The 17,072-nt window shown below is 41.1% G+C and overlaps 1 protein-coding gene across 2 annotated transcripts in view; it reads left to right on the top strand.

Annotated features, from left to right (window-relative positions):
* Positions 1 to 17,072, top strand: part of NECTIN2 (nectin cell adhesion molecule 2) — a 166,485-nt gene that overhangs the window by 46,898 nt on the left and 102,515 nt on the right. For both annotated transcript variants that reach the window (XM_089655204.1, XM_089655203.1), the window contains exons 2-5: positions 7,006 to 7,335; positions 9,095 to 9,385; positions 12,192 to 12,309; positions 13,766 to 13,917. In XM_089655204.1, the coding sequence (XP_089511330.1) occupies positions 7,006 to 7,335; positions 9,095 to 9,385; positions 12,192 to 12,309; positions 13,766 to 13,917 (891 nt within the window). The remainder of the gene's footprint in view (positions 1 to 7,005; positions 7,336 to 9,094; positions 9,386 to 12,191; positions 12,310 to 13,765; positions 13,918 to 17,072) is intronic.

Below are 17,072 nucleotides of genomic sequence, written 5' to 3'. Positions count from 1 at the left end.
GTGCTCCATAATTGGTATCAGTGCAAATAATAGTGCCCCATCATTGGCATTGGGGCAAAGAATAGTGTACCAACATTGGCGTCAGTGGGAGGAATAGTGCCCCATCACTGGTGTCAGTGGGAGGAATAGTGCCCCATCACTGGTGTCAGTGGGAGGAATAGTGCCCCATCACTGGTGTCAGTGGGAGGAATAGTGCCCCCGTCACTGGTGTCAGTGGGAGGAATAGTGCCCCCGTCACTGGTGTCAGTGGGAGGAATAGTGCCCCCGTCACTGGTGTCAGTGGGAGGAATAGTGCCCCCGTCACTGGTGTCAGTGGGAGGAATAGTGCCCCCGTCACTGGTGTCAGTGGGAGGAATAGTGCCCCCGTCACTGGTGTCAGTGGGAGGAATAGTGCCCCCGTCACTGGTGTCAGTGGGAGGAATAGTGCCCCCGTCACTGGTGTCAGTGGGAGGAATAGTGCCCCATCACTGGTGTCAGTGGGAGGAATAGTGCCCCATCACTGGTGTCAGTGGGAGGAATAGTGCCCCATCACTGGTGTCAGTGGGAGGAATAGTGCCCCATCACTGGTGTCAGTGGGAGGAATAGTGCCCCATCACTGGTGTCAGTGGGAGGAATAGTGCCCCATCACTGGTGTCAGTGGGAGGAATAGTGCCCCATCACTGGTGTCAGTGGGAGGAATAGTGCCCCATCATTGGTATCAGTGGGAGGAATAGTGCCCCATCACTGGTGTCAGTGGGAGGAATAGTGCCCCATCACTGGTGTCAGTGGGAGGAATAGTGCCCCATCACTGGTGTCAGTGGAAGGAACAGTGCCCCATTGTTGGTGTCAGTGGGAGGAATAGTGCCCTAAGGGTCAGATAAAGGCAATCAAAGGACCACATCTGGCCCACAGGCAGCAGTTTGGAGACCACTGCAGTAAAGCAACATAGATAAACTGTTGAAATTTAACTTTCAGGTCCTTTGGAACCCCTGCTAATAATTACTATATCATACCTCCTATCTTTCTGAGATGGGAGCAAGGGACACCTATTAGCAAAAGTATGTAGGCATAGGATACACCCCCTGCCATGCCTCCTTAAAGGGTAATTCTACAAAAAAAATGAATGGTTAAACCCACAAGTACTTTAACCACTACTATTCCTTTTATATTGGCTTTTGAAGTTTTACAAATGCAGACATTTAGAAACTAGGTTCTGGAAAAAAAGGGAGGTGCCGACAGAGGAAGATTGGATGGTCAGAATGAATCAGACTTGTGCGACGGAAAGATTGTATTATATGCATGTGGATATGATGGAGAAGTATAATATAAAGTGGAAAAAATGGGAAGAATATAGAGAAAAAGTGAAATATATGATGATGATGATTTATACCCCTTGAAATAAAAATGGATTTTAGAATGGTTTTTAGAGAAGAGAAATGCAGAGTGGGGGGGGGGGGAGGGGGAGGGTAGGGGAAGTGGGATATAGATAAATTATGTCAATAAGAATATATTGATTTGATGTCTTCTTTTTTTTTTATAGAAATAGGTGTTTGATTTGTATTTGGATGAAAATTAATAAATATTTATAATAAAAAAAAAAAAAGAAACTGGGTGACCATTTTAGCACCGTAAAACTTTTTGATCGAAAAATTAGTGCACTTCACTTTTTTATACAACTATATAGATCAGACCAAAATGAGGGACAGATGGATTTTGTTCCCTCGCAATCAGGCACAGTTGGGAGCTATGCTAGATCTATAGCTCATTTTATATATGTACTGTATATCATAGCACATTAGCCAGGTTGTGCGTGGAAAGAATGCTTAATTCATTTGTGGTCAGAAGGAGGAATGCCCCCTTACAGGTTGCTAAAATGATAATTGGTGTCAGTGGTTACATATCTGAGAGGCAGAAATTATTTATTGCTCAAGGAACCCCTAGCAACCTCTGGAGGAACCCTGGATGAGAGCGACTGATGTTGTATGTGCCACTGGTGTATGTAATTGAATTAAGCTCAAATGCTTTCACCTACTGGAGTGACTGTTTGTGCTCCACATATGTACAGAAATTCAAGTCACCCAGACACATTTGAGAACCGTGGCAAGCATATCTTATATTGCATGAGCCCTCCTGTTTTTCGAGCATGAAGGTGGGTGAGAAAGCTGCACACAGACTGCAAGCTACCCGATCACTTTGTGACCAAAGAATGCTTATTTGGACTCTTAGACATTGTTGCTCAACCAGTAAAAAAGTCCAAGTGGGAGACTATAGTTTGTATATGAAGTCTTCAAAATTAGCTTACATAAGGCTAACTGACTTTTTCCCCAACTGCTTAGTGATGGTGTTGGGCTCTGGCGATTGGCCACTCATGCACAAAGCACAGGGGGGAAGATGGTAGGTAGCATTACATTCCCCTACAGGGGCGGACTGACCATTTGGAAACTCGGGCACTGCCCGAGGGCCCAGTGTCAGTAGGGGGCCCCATGAGATGCCCCTGGTACCTTTTTCATAGGATTTTTTGAGTTTGGGCAAGGACACAGGGGCCCCATGATCCCCTATTGCCCGGGGGCCCCATGAGTTGTCAGTCCGCCCCTGTTTCCCTAGCATACCAGGTATTTTGCTTCAAGCAGCTGAATGGAGTGGCAGGGAAGTGAAGGGAAGGTGAGGGTATGCGGATAGAAAGTGACTAACTGAAGCTTTTGCATTGCACTTCATGGGTAAATCAGTGGTTCACTAAATGTATGATAGCAGGACATTCTATCATCTCCAGAAGGTGAAAAGTCTTTTGTGGTCAGCCCATATTGCTTATCTGGAATGCACAAACCTTATAAAGTGGGGGGTGGGGGATTTTATTACTCATCCTAGCACAATGCTTCTGAAGATTGACTGTAGCCAGTCCTTTTGTTCATGTGAGTGTGTCAAAAATGAAAGGCTGTTATATATGTCCTGTCCTGCTTTACAATAATACTCTGTCAAATGTCACACTGGGAAATTAAAAGAACTGAGAGGTCTGCCACACACTGGGAAATATCTTTTTGACTTTGCTGAGAGGTGTTATTGCACTGCCTTGTGTGTAAAATATAAACTCCACCAAAATCGAATATTTGGCTTGATTGCTGGAGTCACTCATCGACTTTCAGGCACTTTTAATGGTCAGGTATACTCAATCTTTCCCTGCCTTAAATGTGCAGTCCTCATGAAACCTAGTCATGAATAATGTCTCCCTGATATACTTGAAATTACAAAAATATTTGAGACAGTTTCCTAGGTCAGACAGAGTAAAGTATGAAAGCTTTGAGGGAAGAATAGCAGGGAGGACAAAAGCACTGCACGAATATCTTGCCGTAGTGGTCTCTGAGAAAGACCTATAGAATCTGGCATGATACATGTAGCCCACTAGCTACTACAAAATAACAAGTCCTGTTTTCGGAGTTGGCTTTGACAGATGGCCTGCATTCCATTTGGTCTTGGCTTTTGGCATTTAAGGTACTTTTATACAGTTAATGAATTGAGCATTTTAAAAACCTTATTTAGGATCTGTTGCTGATAGCAGGCTACCCCCAGTTGGCTGAAGATGTTTGTTGTTGTATCAGCCTCACCCAGGCAAGCTTTCTTTTATCCAAGATCTCTTTGCTTGGGTACAGCTTTTCATTGTATTTGTAGGTTTCTAGGAGACATCCACCCTCCCCCCCACTTTCACTGCAAGAAGTGGAGTTGGAGTGCCAAGCTGAGTTAAATACTTCAGAGGTATATAAAGCGTGTAGATCTTTTCCCTCCTGAGGCATTTCATTTACATATCTGCAGCCAGCTCGTGCAGGCCTGATAATTGCTGCATGTAAGCTTGTGGATACATGCCACATTTTCAGAGTGCATGCATGTATGATCATGAGAAGGATCTCAAATCTGGAATACTTCATGGGAGATCAAAAGGGCTAATAAAACAGAATTGTAGAAAATGCTGGTGTTTCCCAAGTTTTGGCTAGCCTCGTGCCACTATCAAATTTTGCAGTAGAGTCCAACAGAAAGTCAAGCACTCAGATTACTGCGATATGAAAAAAAAATGATTTGTTTTGACAAGTTACATAAATCAAGTCATGAGTTGTAGCCAGTTTAAGATCAGGAGTTGATTTCTTGACAGGTAGACCAAAGGGGAAAGTTTGCTTTCTGATTATGTTAAGTAAGAACTTTGGCAACGGCCTTTGGCCATCTTCTGGAAGGTGGCAGAGGCCTTCAGCCGTTCTTCTTCTGGAAGGTGGCAGAGGCCTTCAGCCGTTCTTCTTCTGGAAGGTGGCAGAGGCCTTCAGCCGTTCTTCTTCTGGAAGTTGGTAGAGGCCTTCAGCCGTTCTTCTTCTGGAAGTTGGTAGAGGCCTTCAGTCATTCTTCTTCTGGAAGGTGGCAGAGGCTTTAGTCAGTTTTTCCCATTTTACACACTTACACTTAGAGATTTGAAGACTGACTACAAGATCGCCAGCTGCATTTGGCTTGTAATCCTCTTGAATAAATGAACAGAGGAGGTAGAGATGGACGGTGAGTAGAGGGATAATTTCTGCAGGGATTTACTGTCCAAAATGATGTCCTCACACTGCACCTACCATAGCTTGCCTGCCTGAAGGTAGTATTTGAAAAGATTAATCAATTCATTGACAACCAAATGGCAGGCCTTTTATAGTGTAGAAAGACAAAATATGGGGAAAAAACTGGTCACCAAGAAGATGCACTATACCATATTTATGCCCAAAAATATCATGATCATGGAGTTCAGCTTAATCACACATTGATAATATTTTATAGGTGAATTAGATCTTTTGCAATGTCTGTGCATTCCCTTTAGGCTGGTAAAGGACTAAAATTCCATAATTCCAGCTCTTTGGTTCCAAAGTTTTACAATATACTTGTATATGCTATGACCTAAAAAGCTACAGTTTATCCTACCGTTGATTGGTTTACAGCTGATTTATTCCCATCTGTTCTGCCTCTGCACTATGTAAACCACCTTATATAAATATACAGCACTAAAAGGGAATGGAAGCAAGCAGCAAGATCTGAGTTTAAATTCCAGGGCATTACTGTTACAAGTCAAAATTACAGAGTCTGCCCTTCAATTACAATTTATTTACATTCCTTAGTTTTAATGGGGCTTCTAGGTACATTAGAGACCAATTCTTTCGCTTGGGCCATAAACGTGACACTATTCCTTCTGGGAAAACGCTTCATGCTGTAAAAAGGTTATATGAGCCGTGTACCAACAATTCACTTTCTGTCTCCTTTCCATGAAAAAACGTTTTCTCTTTGTAAGAAATTGGATATTTCTTGGAAATCTGGGGCATCAGGAAGCCCAGTGATAGATAGCCTTCATAAATATTACAAAGGCCTCAATTCACGAAAGATTGTTCAACTGAGCAGTATTCACACTTGTAATTGCTCAGCAACGCATGGTGCGTATCGTTGATTCCTAACGAGTAGTTAAAGGGAAATTTGAATGCAGTGTAGCATAATTAAATGTGGTATAAATACCGCATCTATGTGCGCTGTTCATTTTAAATGAGTAGCGGGCTTAAATGAACAATGATCACTTATTGCATGTATTCCAGGAGCTGTCCGGTGCTGATCCTGTGTTGGTCCAAACTTTGCAAGTAGTACCTCGTTGTCCAATTATCAATATGCAAAGATTGGAATTTAACCTGTATGTATACCCCAACAACTAGCTTCTCTTATTTTACTACCTTTTGGTATATTATACTACCGAAATAAGTTTTTTTTGTTATAGAGTATCCGTTCAGTAGGTGCAAAACAAACCCCTGATGGTCCTGCTACAAAACCTTTTGGCTCCCTGTGCTCTTTGCATGTGTTGCACTGTCATTTAGCATTGCTCCCTATGGAGAACATTAGTATCTCTGTTAGGGAGAGTAGGAGCTGTTGAGAAGCTCTGTACTCCAAACATATCTTGTCCTAGGGTGACTCCGTGACTATTTCATAGATACAGAGTAGTGAATGAGCATTGGACACTCTAGGACGGGAAGTGTATTATTGGCAGATTGACCAGGTGGGGGGAAAAAGGAAAAAAAGAGAACTAAAGCATCCGCCAAGCTGCAATAAAGCTTTTTGTTTGTCAGCCAAAATACAATTGAATAATGGGGTTGTTTTTACTAAAACTGGAGCATGCAAAATCCAATGCAGCTCTTCACAGAATCCAATTGGCTTCCTTTTGTTTGTCAAAGCTTAATTGAACAAGCTGAAGTTAGAAGCCAATTGGCTACCATGCAGAGCTGTACCAGAATTTGCACTCTACCCTTTTTTGGCTATCATTTAGGCTTTACATTTTCCGCATTAATATTTCTGATGGTTTGGATGGAGAGACTTTCCAGTATGGTGAAAAATTGTGTGATTTGATCTTGGCTATTTATTCTCTTTTTGCGTAAGAGACCTATATTTTATTGCGCATGCTCTCTCTGTCACATAGTTACATTGCTCAATCCCTTGGGGGGTGGCTATATTTTGTAAGCAAGGCAGTATTAAGTACCCTCTGGGATACTGCCATATTGTATTTTTGTAATTAAGGATGTTTTTATTTACTTTGCTTCCCCCCTTTCTTTTTCACTCTACCACCACCACCTTGCAATTAACTGTTCTAAAAGTTTCCCCTCATAATGCAGGGGGTGATGTCACCATCTTCCAATGAGATCCCAGGAAATGCTGAGCATCTCACATCTCATCAGATGATGCTACAGCACAGTACAAGAGTGTCAATTATTCTCAATTGTAACATTTGGTTTACGTTTGAATGATAGGCCCTGTATATGTTCTAGACTGCATTATGATACAGTGGACTTTATCCAACATATCTGAAGGAAGAGCTATTCTTGACTCTACCAACAGCCAGTCAGGTCCTCCGTTTTATTTTAATATTATTATAACTGTTCTTCAAAAACATTGCCAAACTAGTTCCTATATATGCCTAACTTTCTTTTATTAATATTGTACTTTATTATTACCCTCTGCCATACTGACTGGCTTCTCAACTTTCAGTCTTACAGGCCCAGCAGATCTTTGTCCAAGACAAGGTGACCGGTATCATCGGGCAGGAAGTCAATTTGCCATGCACTGTCAGCAGCAACGACCCCAAAATCCACGTCAGCCAGATAATGTGGGAAAAAAATGGCAACAACATAGCTGTTTACAGTCCTCAACATGGAACTCACATAAATGACCCAAGCACTTATGAGCTGATTGATCCTTCAGAAAACATAAAGCTTCGCATTTCATCAGTCCGTGCCATTGATGAAGGAGAATATTCTTGTGAAGTAACCCTCTTTCCTTCTGGTAACCGCAAGGCCACAACAAAATTGTCTGTCATAGGTAAATCATTTTTAACATTGGGTATTATTTCTGCACATTTAGTTTGTTTAAAGCCCAGGTGAGGTCACAGAAATTGATAGGTATCCAGAAAGACTTTGTCGTATTCACCTCATTTTTCAGCATGTTACAACAGTTGTGCAAGGTGTCTAGATATGACTGGTCAATCCTACAGGAACCAGAGTTCGACCCATTATTCTCAGTGATGTAGACACTCCACTGCCCTTCTCTGAAATACAAATCTGGGTAAGGACACATGAGGGGTGTGGCTGTGACTCAGCTCTACCAGCACAGTGCATTGCAATGTGAGGAGAGGAAGTTGTTTTTAAACAGAAATCAGTCACAAATCATAATAAGCAGTGGTATACTATAGAAAAAATAAAAAGGTGGGAGACTTTATTTGGACTTTAAATGCTAACTCCACCTTTTGTACCATGTTAAAAATTGCACCCATATTTAGGGTGTAACATGGCTCCTTTTGAACGAAGGGATTCAGGCAGACCTATTCGGACAGTCCATTCACCCCTATGGACTGGTAGGTGTAAAGTGTCAGGATACACTTTACACTTCTGGTCCAATCCGGTCCCATAAAAAAAAAAGAAGAAAAAATGTAAGGGGATCCATTCTGATCAGATCAGAGGGCAGTCAAGTGTAAACAGACTGCAGAATCTGTTTACTCCTGGCTGCCCATAGAGTACAGTGGGTTCTGTCCGTGTCGCTCTGCAGAAACTGAGCAGACACAAATGTGTCATCCTCCCCGTTCTTCCCTGATCAGTAGGGGATCAGCGGACCGATCCCCTGCTGATCTCAATGGAGTCTGTCCCATGTGAAAGGGGCCTTTTTAGGCTTTGTAAAATTGATTATACTGTGCCTGTTGCATTTCATTTTGCTACTCTGGAGAAATCAAAGGATGAAGCTTATCTCCCTACTTCAACACTGAAGCCAAACTGTATACACCCAGTACCAATAATCATACTTTCAGCCCTCTAACCCCACCATAATGTGACTTACAAAAGTAGTAAAGGGGAAGCATACTTGAAAGCAAGTCCTTAAGAGCCCTCTTACTGCTCAACCTGTCCATTGCTGATGCAAGGTTCTCATATATGGTTGCAGCAAATACAAACCGTAATGGCATTTAACATACTCCAAATGGGGTGGTGGCTGTACTTAGCTGGCTATTATTCACTATGGACTAACCCAACACAGACCTGCCCCCTCTTCCCCTTGCATACATTGCCTACTTCTACCACTTTGCACACCCAATAGTCCATGTAGGTGACAGGGCATTTCACAGTTTACTTCTTTGAAAGACATGGTTGGCTGGGTGTGGCTGGTGTTTTGATATCACATGATGTTCCTGGTGGGGTCACAGCAGTATATGATCGGACAGCGAGTGCCTCAACTTTGCAGCAACCATCTGATTTTTAAAAAAAAAAAATTAAAAAGTTTTGGTTTGAGGAAGGCTCAATAGCAAGTCCAACAAGTTCACTTAAATGTGTTTAGGTGTGTGTGTGTGTGTTTTTTTTTTTTTTCCTCTTTTATTTCCTGCAAATGATAAATAATTCAAATGGCCATTATGGATGGAATTAATATAGTATTGTATAGTTTATAAATTAAATTTTAATGTTTTGCCCCTGGTGGCCTTCTTCGTTTTCTAACCTAAAGCTAGATGCGCTGAGCAAGGCAACCATATTCCTTCCCTTTAAATTCCCTAAATCATTTTCACAGTGCTCCTGACACACACTTATTTTCTGTCTTACAGCTGTGCCGCAAAATTCTGCTGAGGCGAACACTGAGGCTACAGCTAATGGCGAAGAACAAACTGTAGCCACATGCAGATCGTCCAATGGGAGGCCTCCATCCCTCATTACATGGCAAACAAGTCTACCTGGAAATGTTAGCACCACCATGACCAATAACACGGATGGAACACACACAGTAGTTAGCCGATATGTAATGACGCCGACATCACAAGCTGATGGGATACCCATCACCTGTAACATCAACCATGAATCATCAATGGTTCCTATACCTTTGAAGCTGTCTGTGAAGTGTAAGTATAACTCAAGTTTTCTATTGTTTAAAAAAGCCTTTCTCAACCAGGGTTATGTGAAAACCTAAGCTTTCTCCATAGACTGTTGAGGGTTCCTTGAGCAATGAGCAATTTCTGCCTTTTCAGAGAAGTAATCAGTGATGCCAATGATCTTTTTAGCGGTCATTAAAGGACCATTCTTCCAACTGATACCATTGTAAAATGCATTCTTCCTACTGATCACCAATGCAAGGAGCATTCTTCCTACTGGCCACCAGTGTAAGGAGCATTTTTACCAGTGACCCCCCCCAATGCAAGGAACATTCTTTCCACTGACCACCAATGTAAGGGGCATTCTTCCCACTGTGAAAATAGCCCCCCAGCTATGCTACAGCTGGGACCTCGCTGACCCTCTAGCATCGTTCCAGCCAACTTCCCTTAGGGGCAGAGGCCCCTAGGCAGGGCGCTTCTCCTACAGGACTGAACCAAGGACCAACTCCAACTCCGTCTTCTCCAGGCTTCAGATTATTTATGGGCTCTCCAGCCAATTTTGGGCACACCTTCCCAAGGGAGGGCTGGGTTCTCATAAATATTCAGACTGCCCTTCTGCCTTTTAAATCCGACTGTGATTCAAGAATGCTCTAGAATGTTTTAGCCTGGTCAATGTTTCACAGCCTGCTGGTCTGATTATTTCTCCTGTAATCAACAACTGCTTCACTGGCTACAGAGGAGCCAAACTAAATTTGCCTAGTATCCTAAACCTAACTAGGAGCAGGGGCGAACTGACAACTCATGGGGCCCCCAGGCAATAGGGGATCATGGGGCCCCTGTGTCCTTGCCCAAACTCAAAAAAGCCTATAAGAAAGGTACCAGGGGCATCTCATGGGGCCCCCTACTGACCCTGGGCCCTCGGGCAGTGCCAGAGTTTCCAAATGGTCAGTCCACCCCTGACTAGGAGGGTTTTACAATTTTTACCACAAATATTTTATTATATCTGTTTAACAAGTGCAAAGGACATCTGTTGATCCAGCCAGAAATCATAATTTACTGTACTCTGTGGACTGTTCTCAGTGATCATTGTGCTCTGCTATCTCTGTGGACTACAAAACGCCTTCCCTGGTTATGGAGAATAGAGGGAAGTCTTATGTAATCCTAACAGGATTATGTAGTCCATACACATTCCCTGTCCTACGGTGACAACGCTGCTCAACCTAGGACAGGAAGTGACTTGATCACAGGATTAGAAAAGTTATAATAAAGGAAAAACAAGTGTGAATAAAAGAAAATTAATGCAGCCACCACATCTAATGACCAGCAAGCCGCAATGCTATCAATTTTTGTTCTTGTGTAATACATACGATATAATATAGTCCTGCTCGTAGTCATTCTTTTACTATGGGATTTTTTTGTATGCAAGACATTCTGTCCACACTGGACAAGACATACAATATCATTTGTAACCAGCACCTGCAGTCCTATTAGTAGTATGCAGTTGCAGCGGATGCTACACCTGGTAAGTGCTGTCTTTTCATGAATGCAAATGAAGCAAAAATCTATAACGGGGCCAACTTAACTCCAAAGACACTTAAGGCCTTATCAGTATATTTGCTGTTCTCTGCTTAATTACTTTTGAACGTGTTGCTTCCTGCAGAACTTCTAGTATAATTAAAAAGCAGATTATTGCTTTTAAAATGGAGATTTGTTGGAATCAAGACAGGACCCATTATGCAAACTGTAAAAAGTCATGTTACATCCTAGATGTTCTTTTTCTCTGGCTCAGATGAGTTTGGCTATTACATAATGCAAAAGAAACCTAAACAATATTGGCAAAATAAGTGCCCTCCGTGCTTTGATGCAGAATATTTGACTAATGATCTTCACTGGTCCCTAATCTTGTGAGGCAGTTTCCTTCCCTTTTCATGGTTGGTTACTCCTTTTGGCTTCTACAACTACAATTTTAACTATGTCGTTGGCATGGGAGGCCTTCCATGTTTTAAAGTATATGCAAATTCAATTACTAAGATATCATATACTTTACCATGTTAAAAATATGAGTATATTTTAAATATTATTAAATCTGCAATTTTTATGAAAATAAAATCCTGCCTGTTCAGGCATTTCTATTGTAGGATGCTTCTTCATGGTCTCCCAAGTGTTTGCTAGTATGGTTGTCCTATCACTTGCTCTCCCAATGGAGACTGTAAATAGTATGCTTTTGCACATTGCACAGGCAAGTGCCATTCTTCACACTATCAGGAAACCTGTCAAGATGATAGGAGACAAACTGTGGTAAAATGCAACAAACAGTTGAAAAAATATGTAAAAACAGTGTTTCACAGTAAATTTCATTCAATTAGGGTACAATTTACTGTGGGGGAGATTTATTAAAATTGGTACTCTCAGAATCTGGAAGCCAATCAGCTTCTAACTTCAGATTGTTCAATTAAGCTTTGGCAATCAAACCTGGAAGATTATTGGCTCCTATGCAGAGCTGCACCAGATTTTGCATTCTCCAGTTTTAGTAAATACACCCTATGCATTGAGTTAATGCAATGCATTATCACACATTAAGAGGCGCTCTTCATTTTGAATGGGCTATCACTGCACCTAACACACTAAAAATGCATCTATGCACCAATGCAGAACACATGGCACTGTAACAGTGCACTGCCAATCGCGCATTCACTTGCAAAGCGTGTAACACGGTTTACCATGCAATAACTCAATGCATCAGTGTAAATGGGTCCTTGGGGTGTACATGCACTTAAACTTAACTTCTATACGTATTCTCTCTTCAGCTTCTTGAACTGATTTAATTTTCTTGCAGATCCCCCTGAGGTTACTGTTGAAGGATTTGATGATAATTGGCATTTAAAACGCAATGCCGTCTATCTAACATGCAGCGCTAAAGGCAATCCTCCTCCCACATCGTATATATGGAAAACGTGAGTATAGATGGGTAAAGGTTCTAAATTCTCAAGTGCTGCCTGTGTGGTCTGTGTATGGGCAAGGTCAATCTACACAAAGGCCTAAAAACAATAAAATCCCACATGCGTGGAGATCAGTTTTCGAACACTGAAGCATTAGCCAGTATTAAGCAGGTTTTATCTTTTAAAAGGCATTATGTGTTCTTTTCAAAGCATAGGGTGGACCAGTTCCCTCATATCAGAACATTGCCACTGACTCATAGAAGAATTGGCTAAAATTTCAAAAGGAAAATGACTCATTCTTACATGGCAAGATGACATCGTTGAGATTGAGCAGAACAGTCAATCTCCCTACCACCTCCCTGTGATCGGTGTGCAAGTGAATAGTCAAAGGAAGGCTTGGGTGGGGAATAACTGGTTTGTAATAATAATAATGCTCATTCATGTGCATTATAAGCTATTACAAGAAAACAACTGTATGATGAGCGGATAAAAATTTGGCTTTAAAATGAACCTGTCCTTTGCCTGTGCAGGACAGCAAGGTCAATTAATATCCACCCTCCACAACTGCATTTTAGTTCAGTGGCCAAGATTTGGAGCACTTTGCTCCCGACAGCCGAGGAAGATGGTAGTTAAAGTACAACTAAAGACATTTTTTTTTTTTTTTGTTTTGGAGAGGGATTAGATCACCTGTGAGTTTTTATGGCGGCTGTGTCCTGGTTAGGGAGATCCAACCCTCTCCATTTGTCCTGTTTTACCATTATCATTTAAAGTGAAAGTAAAAAAAAAATCCCACATTTTGGGTTGTCCCCAGAAAAGTAAAAGAGGGGAAATTTTCCAGTGGGAACACTAGTTCTGGTGACCTGGGGGTTCCCAAGAGATTCCCTTAATTTGCAGGGAAGTTCTGTTTTGGCTATTGGACAGGAAGTGAAGGAACATCTCTCCAATGGGACACAGATAGCAAAAAATAAACTGCCAGGGGTTATAACCCTCCCTTACTCTAGCTAAAATGTTTTTCTTATATTTCTACTTTAGGGAAATCTGTTGCTTGGTTTATGAACTTTTTTTATTGAACCCAATGCAGCCATATCTTTTAAATGTTTTGACTTTTTTTCCTGAGCCTTGCATGGTAATGGTATCTAAAGAATAGGAATGACCTCAGGCATGTACAGATCCTGGATGGAATCCACACCAGGAAGCTCACCAGGATTGAGCACACCAGGAAGCCCTCATTGTACTGGGACAATCCTAAGTGGCAAGGACATTCCCTACCCTGCAGTTGCATGTATACATGCCCATTGTATATGTGCAGCTGCAGGACAGGGAATGCCCTGGCTGCAGATTGGCCCAGTACAGATGATAGGTTCTTAGTTGGTTGCTCAGGTGGGTTCCATCCAGGATTAGAACATACCTGAGCTCCTCGCTGCTTACGAGATTCTGGTAAAATAAAATCTGCACTCTTTTGTTTCCTCAGAGCTGATGGTTCTCCACTTCCACCTACTGTCCGTGTAAAGGAAAATATTTTGTATGTGGACGAAGTGGATGAGCGAGTCAACCGTTCATTTTTGTGCGAGGTCACCAACGCCCTTGGGAGCAGAGCCTACCGCCAGGATGTCCTTGTGAGAGGTAAATGAATGCATTGTGTAAAACTGCATGTACGACTGGTATGGTGTGGCTGTGTGGCACTGTTAAGCATTGATCAAATCTTGCACCAGTTACCTCCTTCTGGACACAAAATGGCTTCTCTTCTGTTCAGCAAATCACAGTGCTGACAATTAATACATACATTTCTCCGGCTTCTACTAGACATCAAGCTCTGTTGATCATACTTGATGCTATCACTCATTCTTCATCTCATGTATCCCATTAATATGGTTGTGCTTCAGATGACACATGGCTCTATAAATTGTCATGCTCCAAAGAACCGAGGTGCCATTTTGTCAAAGACCATCAGTTAAAGAATTAAAGCCATTTTTTAAACCATCTTGCATGACTTAGCACAGCACTTTCTCCCTGACCTTTTAGGTCATAATAAATGGACTGGAAAGCTGTGCCCTGCATGAATCCTTGCATGTAGCTCCTGTTAATCCATAACAGATTGTCACAGAACCCAAAATATAATTTGCCACTTTATGACTTCCAATGGAACTCCATTAAATGGAACTGTAAAGTAGACTGAATGCAGAATATTTTAAACATCATTTCTACCTGTTCAGCTTGGTTGTCCTCCTAAGGTGAAAACTGCCCATCGTGAAATTTGTTGCTTACAGATAAAGTATAGGTGACTAGCTTTTCTGGTTTAATTCCCACAATGGCAGTTTAAATCAGCAGTTTGTTTCTATTATTCAACTGGGGAAGAAAATATGTGATAATAATTTATATATATATATATATATATATATATATATATATATATATATATATATATACACACACACTTTTTTTTTTTTTTTTTTAAATTTTGTGAGAACACCATTAACAAGCACAATGGACACAACAAGTCAGATCAAGAAATCATATACAGTAAGTCAGTGTAGACTGGGATCTAACCATGCTGGGTCTAATGACTTATATTTAGACACACCAAAGATGGTAGTTGGACTAGTAGGTAGCAAACAAAATGAAGGAGGGAAGGCCCTAGGTTAATAATTCCATTTAAGAGGGGTGTGGAATATCAATTGGAGGATCAATGGTTAGAAGTCTAAGTAGATAGCATTGAGTATATTGAAAGCATTGCAATATAGATTGAGTTTCTACTGGCAAGGTTTGAATGAAAGATTTGTAACCGTTGAAGAAATTTTGAACCCGTAATTCCTTATGTAAGGAGGTCTCCTATTTTTAAGCACGTGAGAAGAGCAGCCAACAAGGAAAATTGCTTAATTTTGCTCTGTGTCCATGCTGGAGGGACTTCCACTCAGTTCCTAGCCTGATGAAATTTCTCAATGGGGGTAATGGACAGCAGTAAAAGTCCAACTGGTGACCTGAATGAGCATCCATTGTCTAGTCTTCTCTCTTATTATAGTCATCTAAGCTCTGATAAAGGGTGAGCATTGGACCTTCATTTTTTTCTCGTAAGCTGTTGTCATGCAAAAATAAAGATTTACTAGACTTCCAAAATTTCTGTGGAACACGTATGCTATCAAGTCTTGACAGAGGTTCTAACTCATCCTCATTCTAGAATAGGCAGATGATGATCATTTCATTACATTTTATTACAAGAGCTGCTTTTCTATGCATAAAAATTTTCCAATTTTTTTCCAATTTTTTAAGAAGTGCAACCAAAAGATCGGTTTTGTGGAAAACGTAGTGTGCTGGAAATCTTCTGTGGCTGGAAATCTTCTGTGGCTATTTTTATTATTGTTCCTGCTGTTATATTTAGTTTTTGGCACATCTACTACATTATCTTGTGCTACTGTTTTTTTTATATTTTGTGTCACATTTCCAAATGTCAAATTATAGCTAGTGCAGAAATATAGTTTCCCTATCCTGAAATAGAAATATATAGAAATATATACAATAGATAATATAAAATGTTAAAGACTATATAAAATATAAATATGGGAAAAAAAATTAGAACCGATATAGGTGCCCATGATCCTATCTTTGGTAATACCTCACCTTTTTAGCTACACATTTTGTGTGATATTTCCGCCAGTCCATTTAGTATGGGTGATCTGGCATTAGGATGAGAAAATCAAGGTCTCATCCTAACATAGCTATAGCAGCAATATGCTCAATGGAATGCAGGGCTCTGTAGATTCAGGTGCTTTCCAGCTTTTTTATTTATTTTTTTAAAAGGAGGAGAGAGTTCAATCCTCTCCACAATAAACAATTTCCATAGTGCTGTGTCCTTGTAGCATGTAGCCAGTTAATGCACAGAGTAACAATCCACCAAGTGCTCTGTTCAACAATGAACAACTTACAATCAGATTCTATTTAAGGGTTAGTATTGTCCACAATGGACAAAGGCCATTGCATTCTATCCTTTTAGAATATAGCCAGCTGTATAAATGTAGCAATCCAGTAGAATCTCTATTCAACAATAAAAAATGGCGGGTAGGCAGATTATCGGCTTTTATATTGGATTGATGCTAGGTATACAATTTGAATGTCTGTTTCTTTTTACCTAGTTAACCTTCTTACGCCAGCACTTGCCACATACAGCTTTCACTGCTAGATCCTGTTCTCTCAGTGCTGTTTCCCTGAACTTCCAGTCTTCACAGGAAGTGCCATACTATGCTATGGGGGCTATGTGTTTCTATTGATGCACACAGTGTAGGGAGACACAACTCTGGCCCCTGCATGCAAGGGTGGCTCCAAAGCATGCTGCAAGAAAAAGGGACCATCCTGAAACCAGAAACCTGGAGCAGCGGCCATAGCACCAGCTTAAACTGGAATATAGACAAGGATTGAATGATAGGAAGCTGCATACTCCAAAAAAAATTGAGGGGGTAATATAATTTTAAGGTAGCTTGTACAAAAATCATATTGAGTAATCTGATTCAGAGCTGCAAAAACAGGTAACTGTCATCCAATAGCTGCAAATGGAAGCCAGTCCATAATTAACACTGTGGACATTTCACAGGTATGAGATGCCATGCTATCAACCACCAATACTGGCAGAGTTCTGATCTGCTAAGGGAGTCCTAGGATTTCCATCTGCAATTAGTCTCTCAAAGACCCCAGATAATACACTCCAGTATTGAAAATGTAACGTATATATGGCCTCTAATAGAAAATAAACCTGCCTTAGACATTACTATTTGCGGGATTTGGACAAC

Source organism: Staurois parvus, unplaced genomic scaffold (assembly GCF_062004578.1).
Source record: "Staurois parvus isolate SC_StPar_1 unplaced genomic scaffold, SC_StPar_1.0 ptg000827l, whole genome shotgun sequence".
Taxonomy (NCBI): domain Eukaryota; kingdom Metazoa; phylum Chordata; class Amphibia; order Anura; family Ranidae; genus Staurois; species Staurois parvus.
The sequence above is the reverse complement of the archived record's forward strand: the minus strand, read 5'-3'. Positions and strand labels throughout refer to the sequence as shown.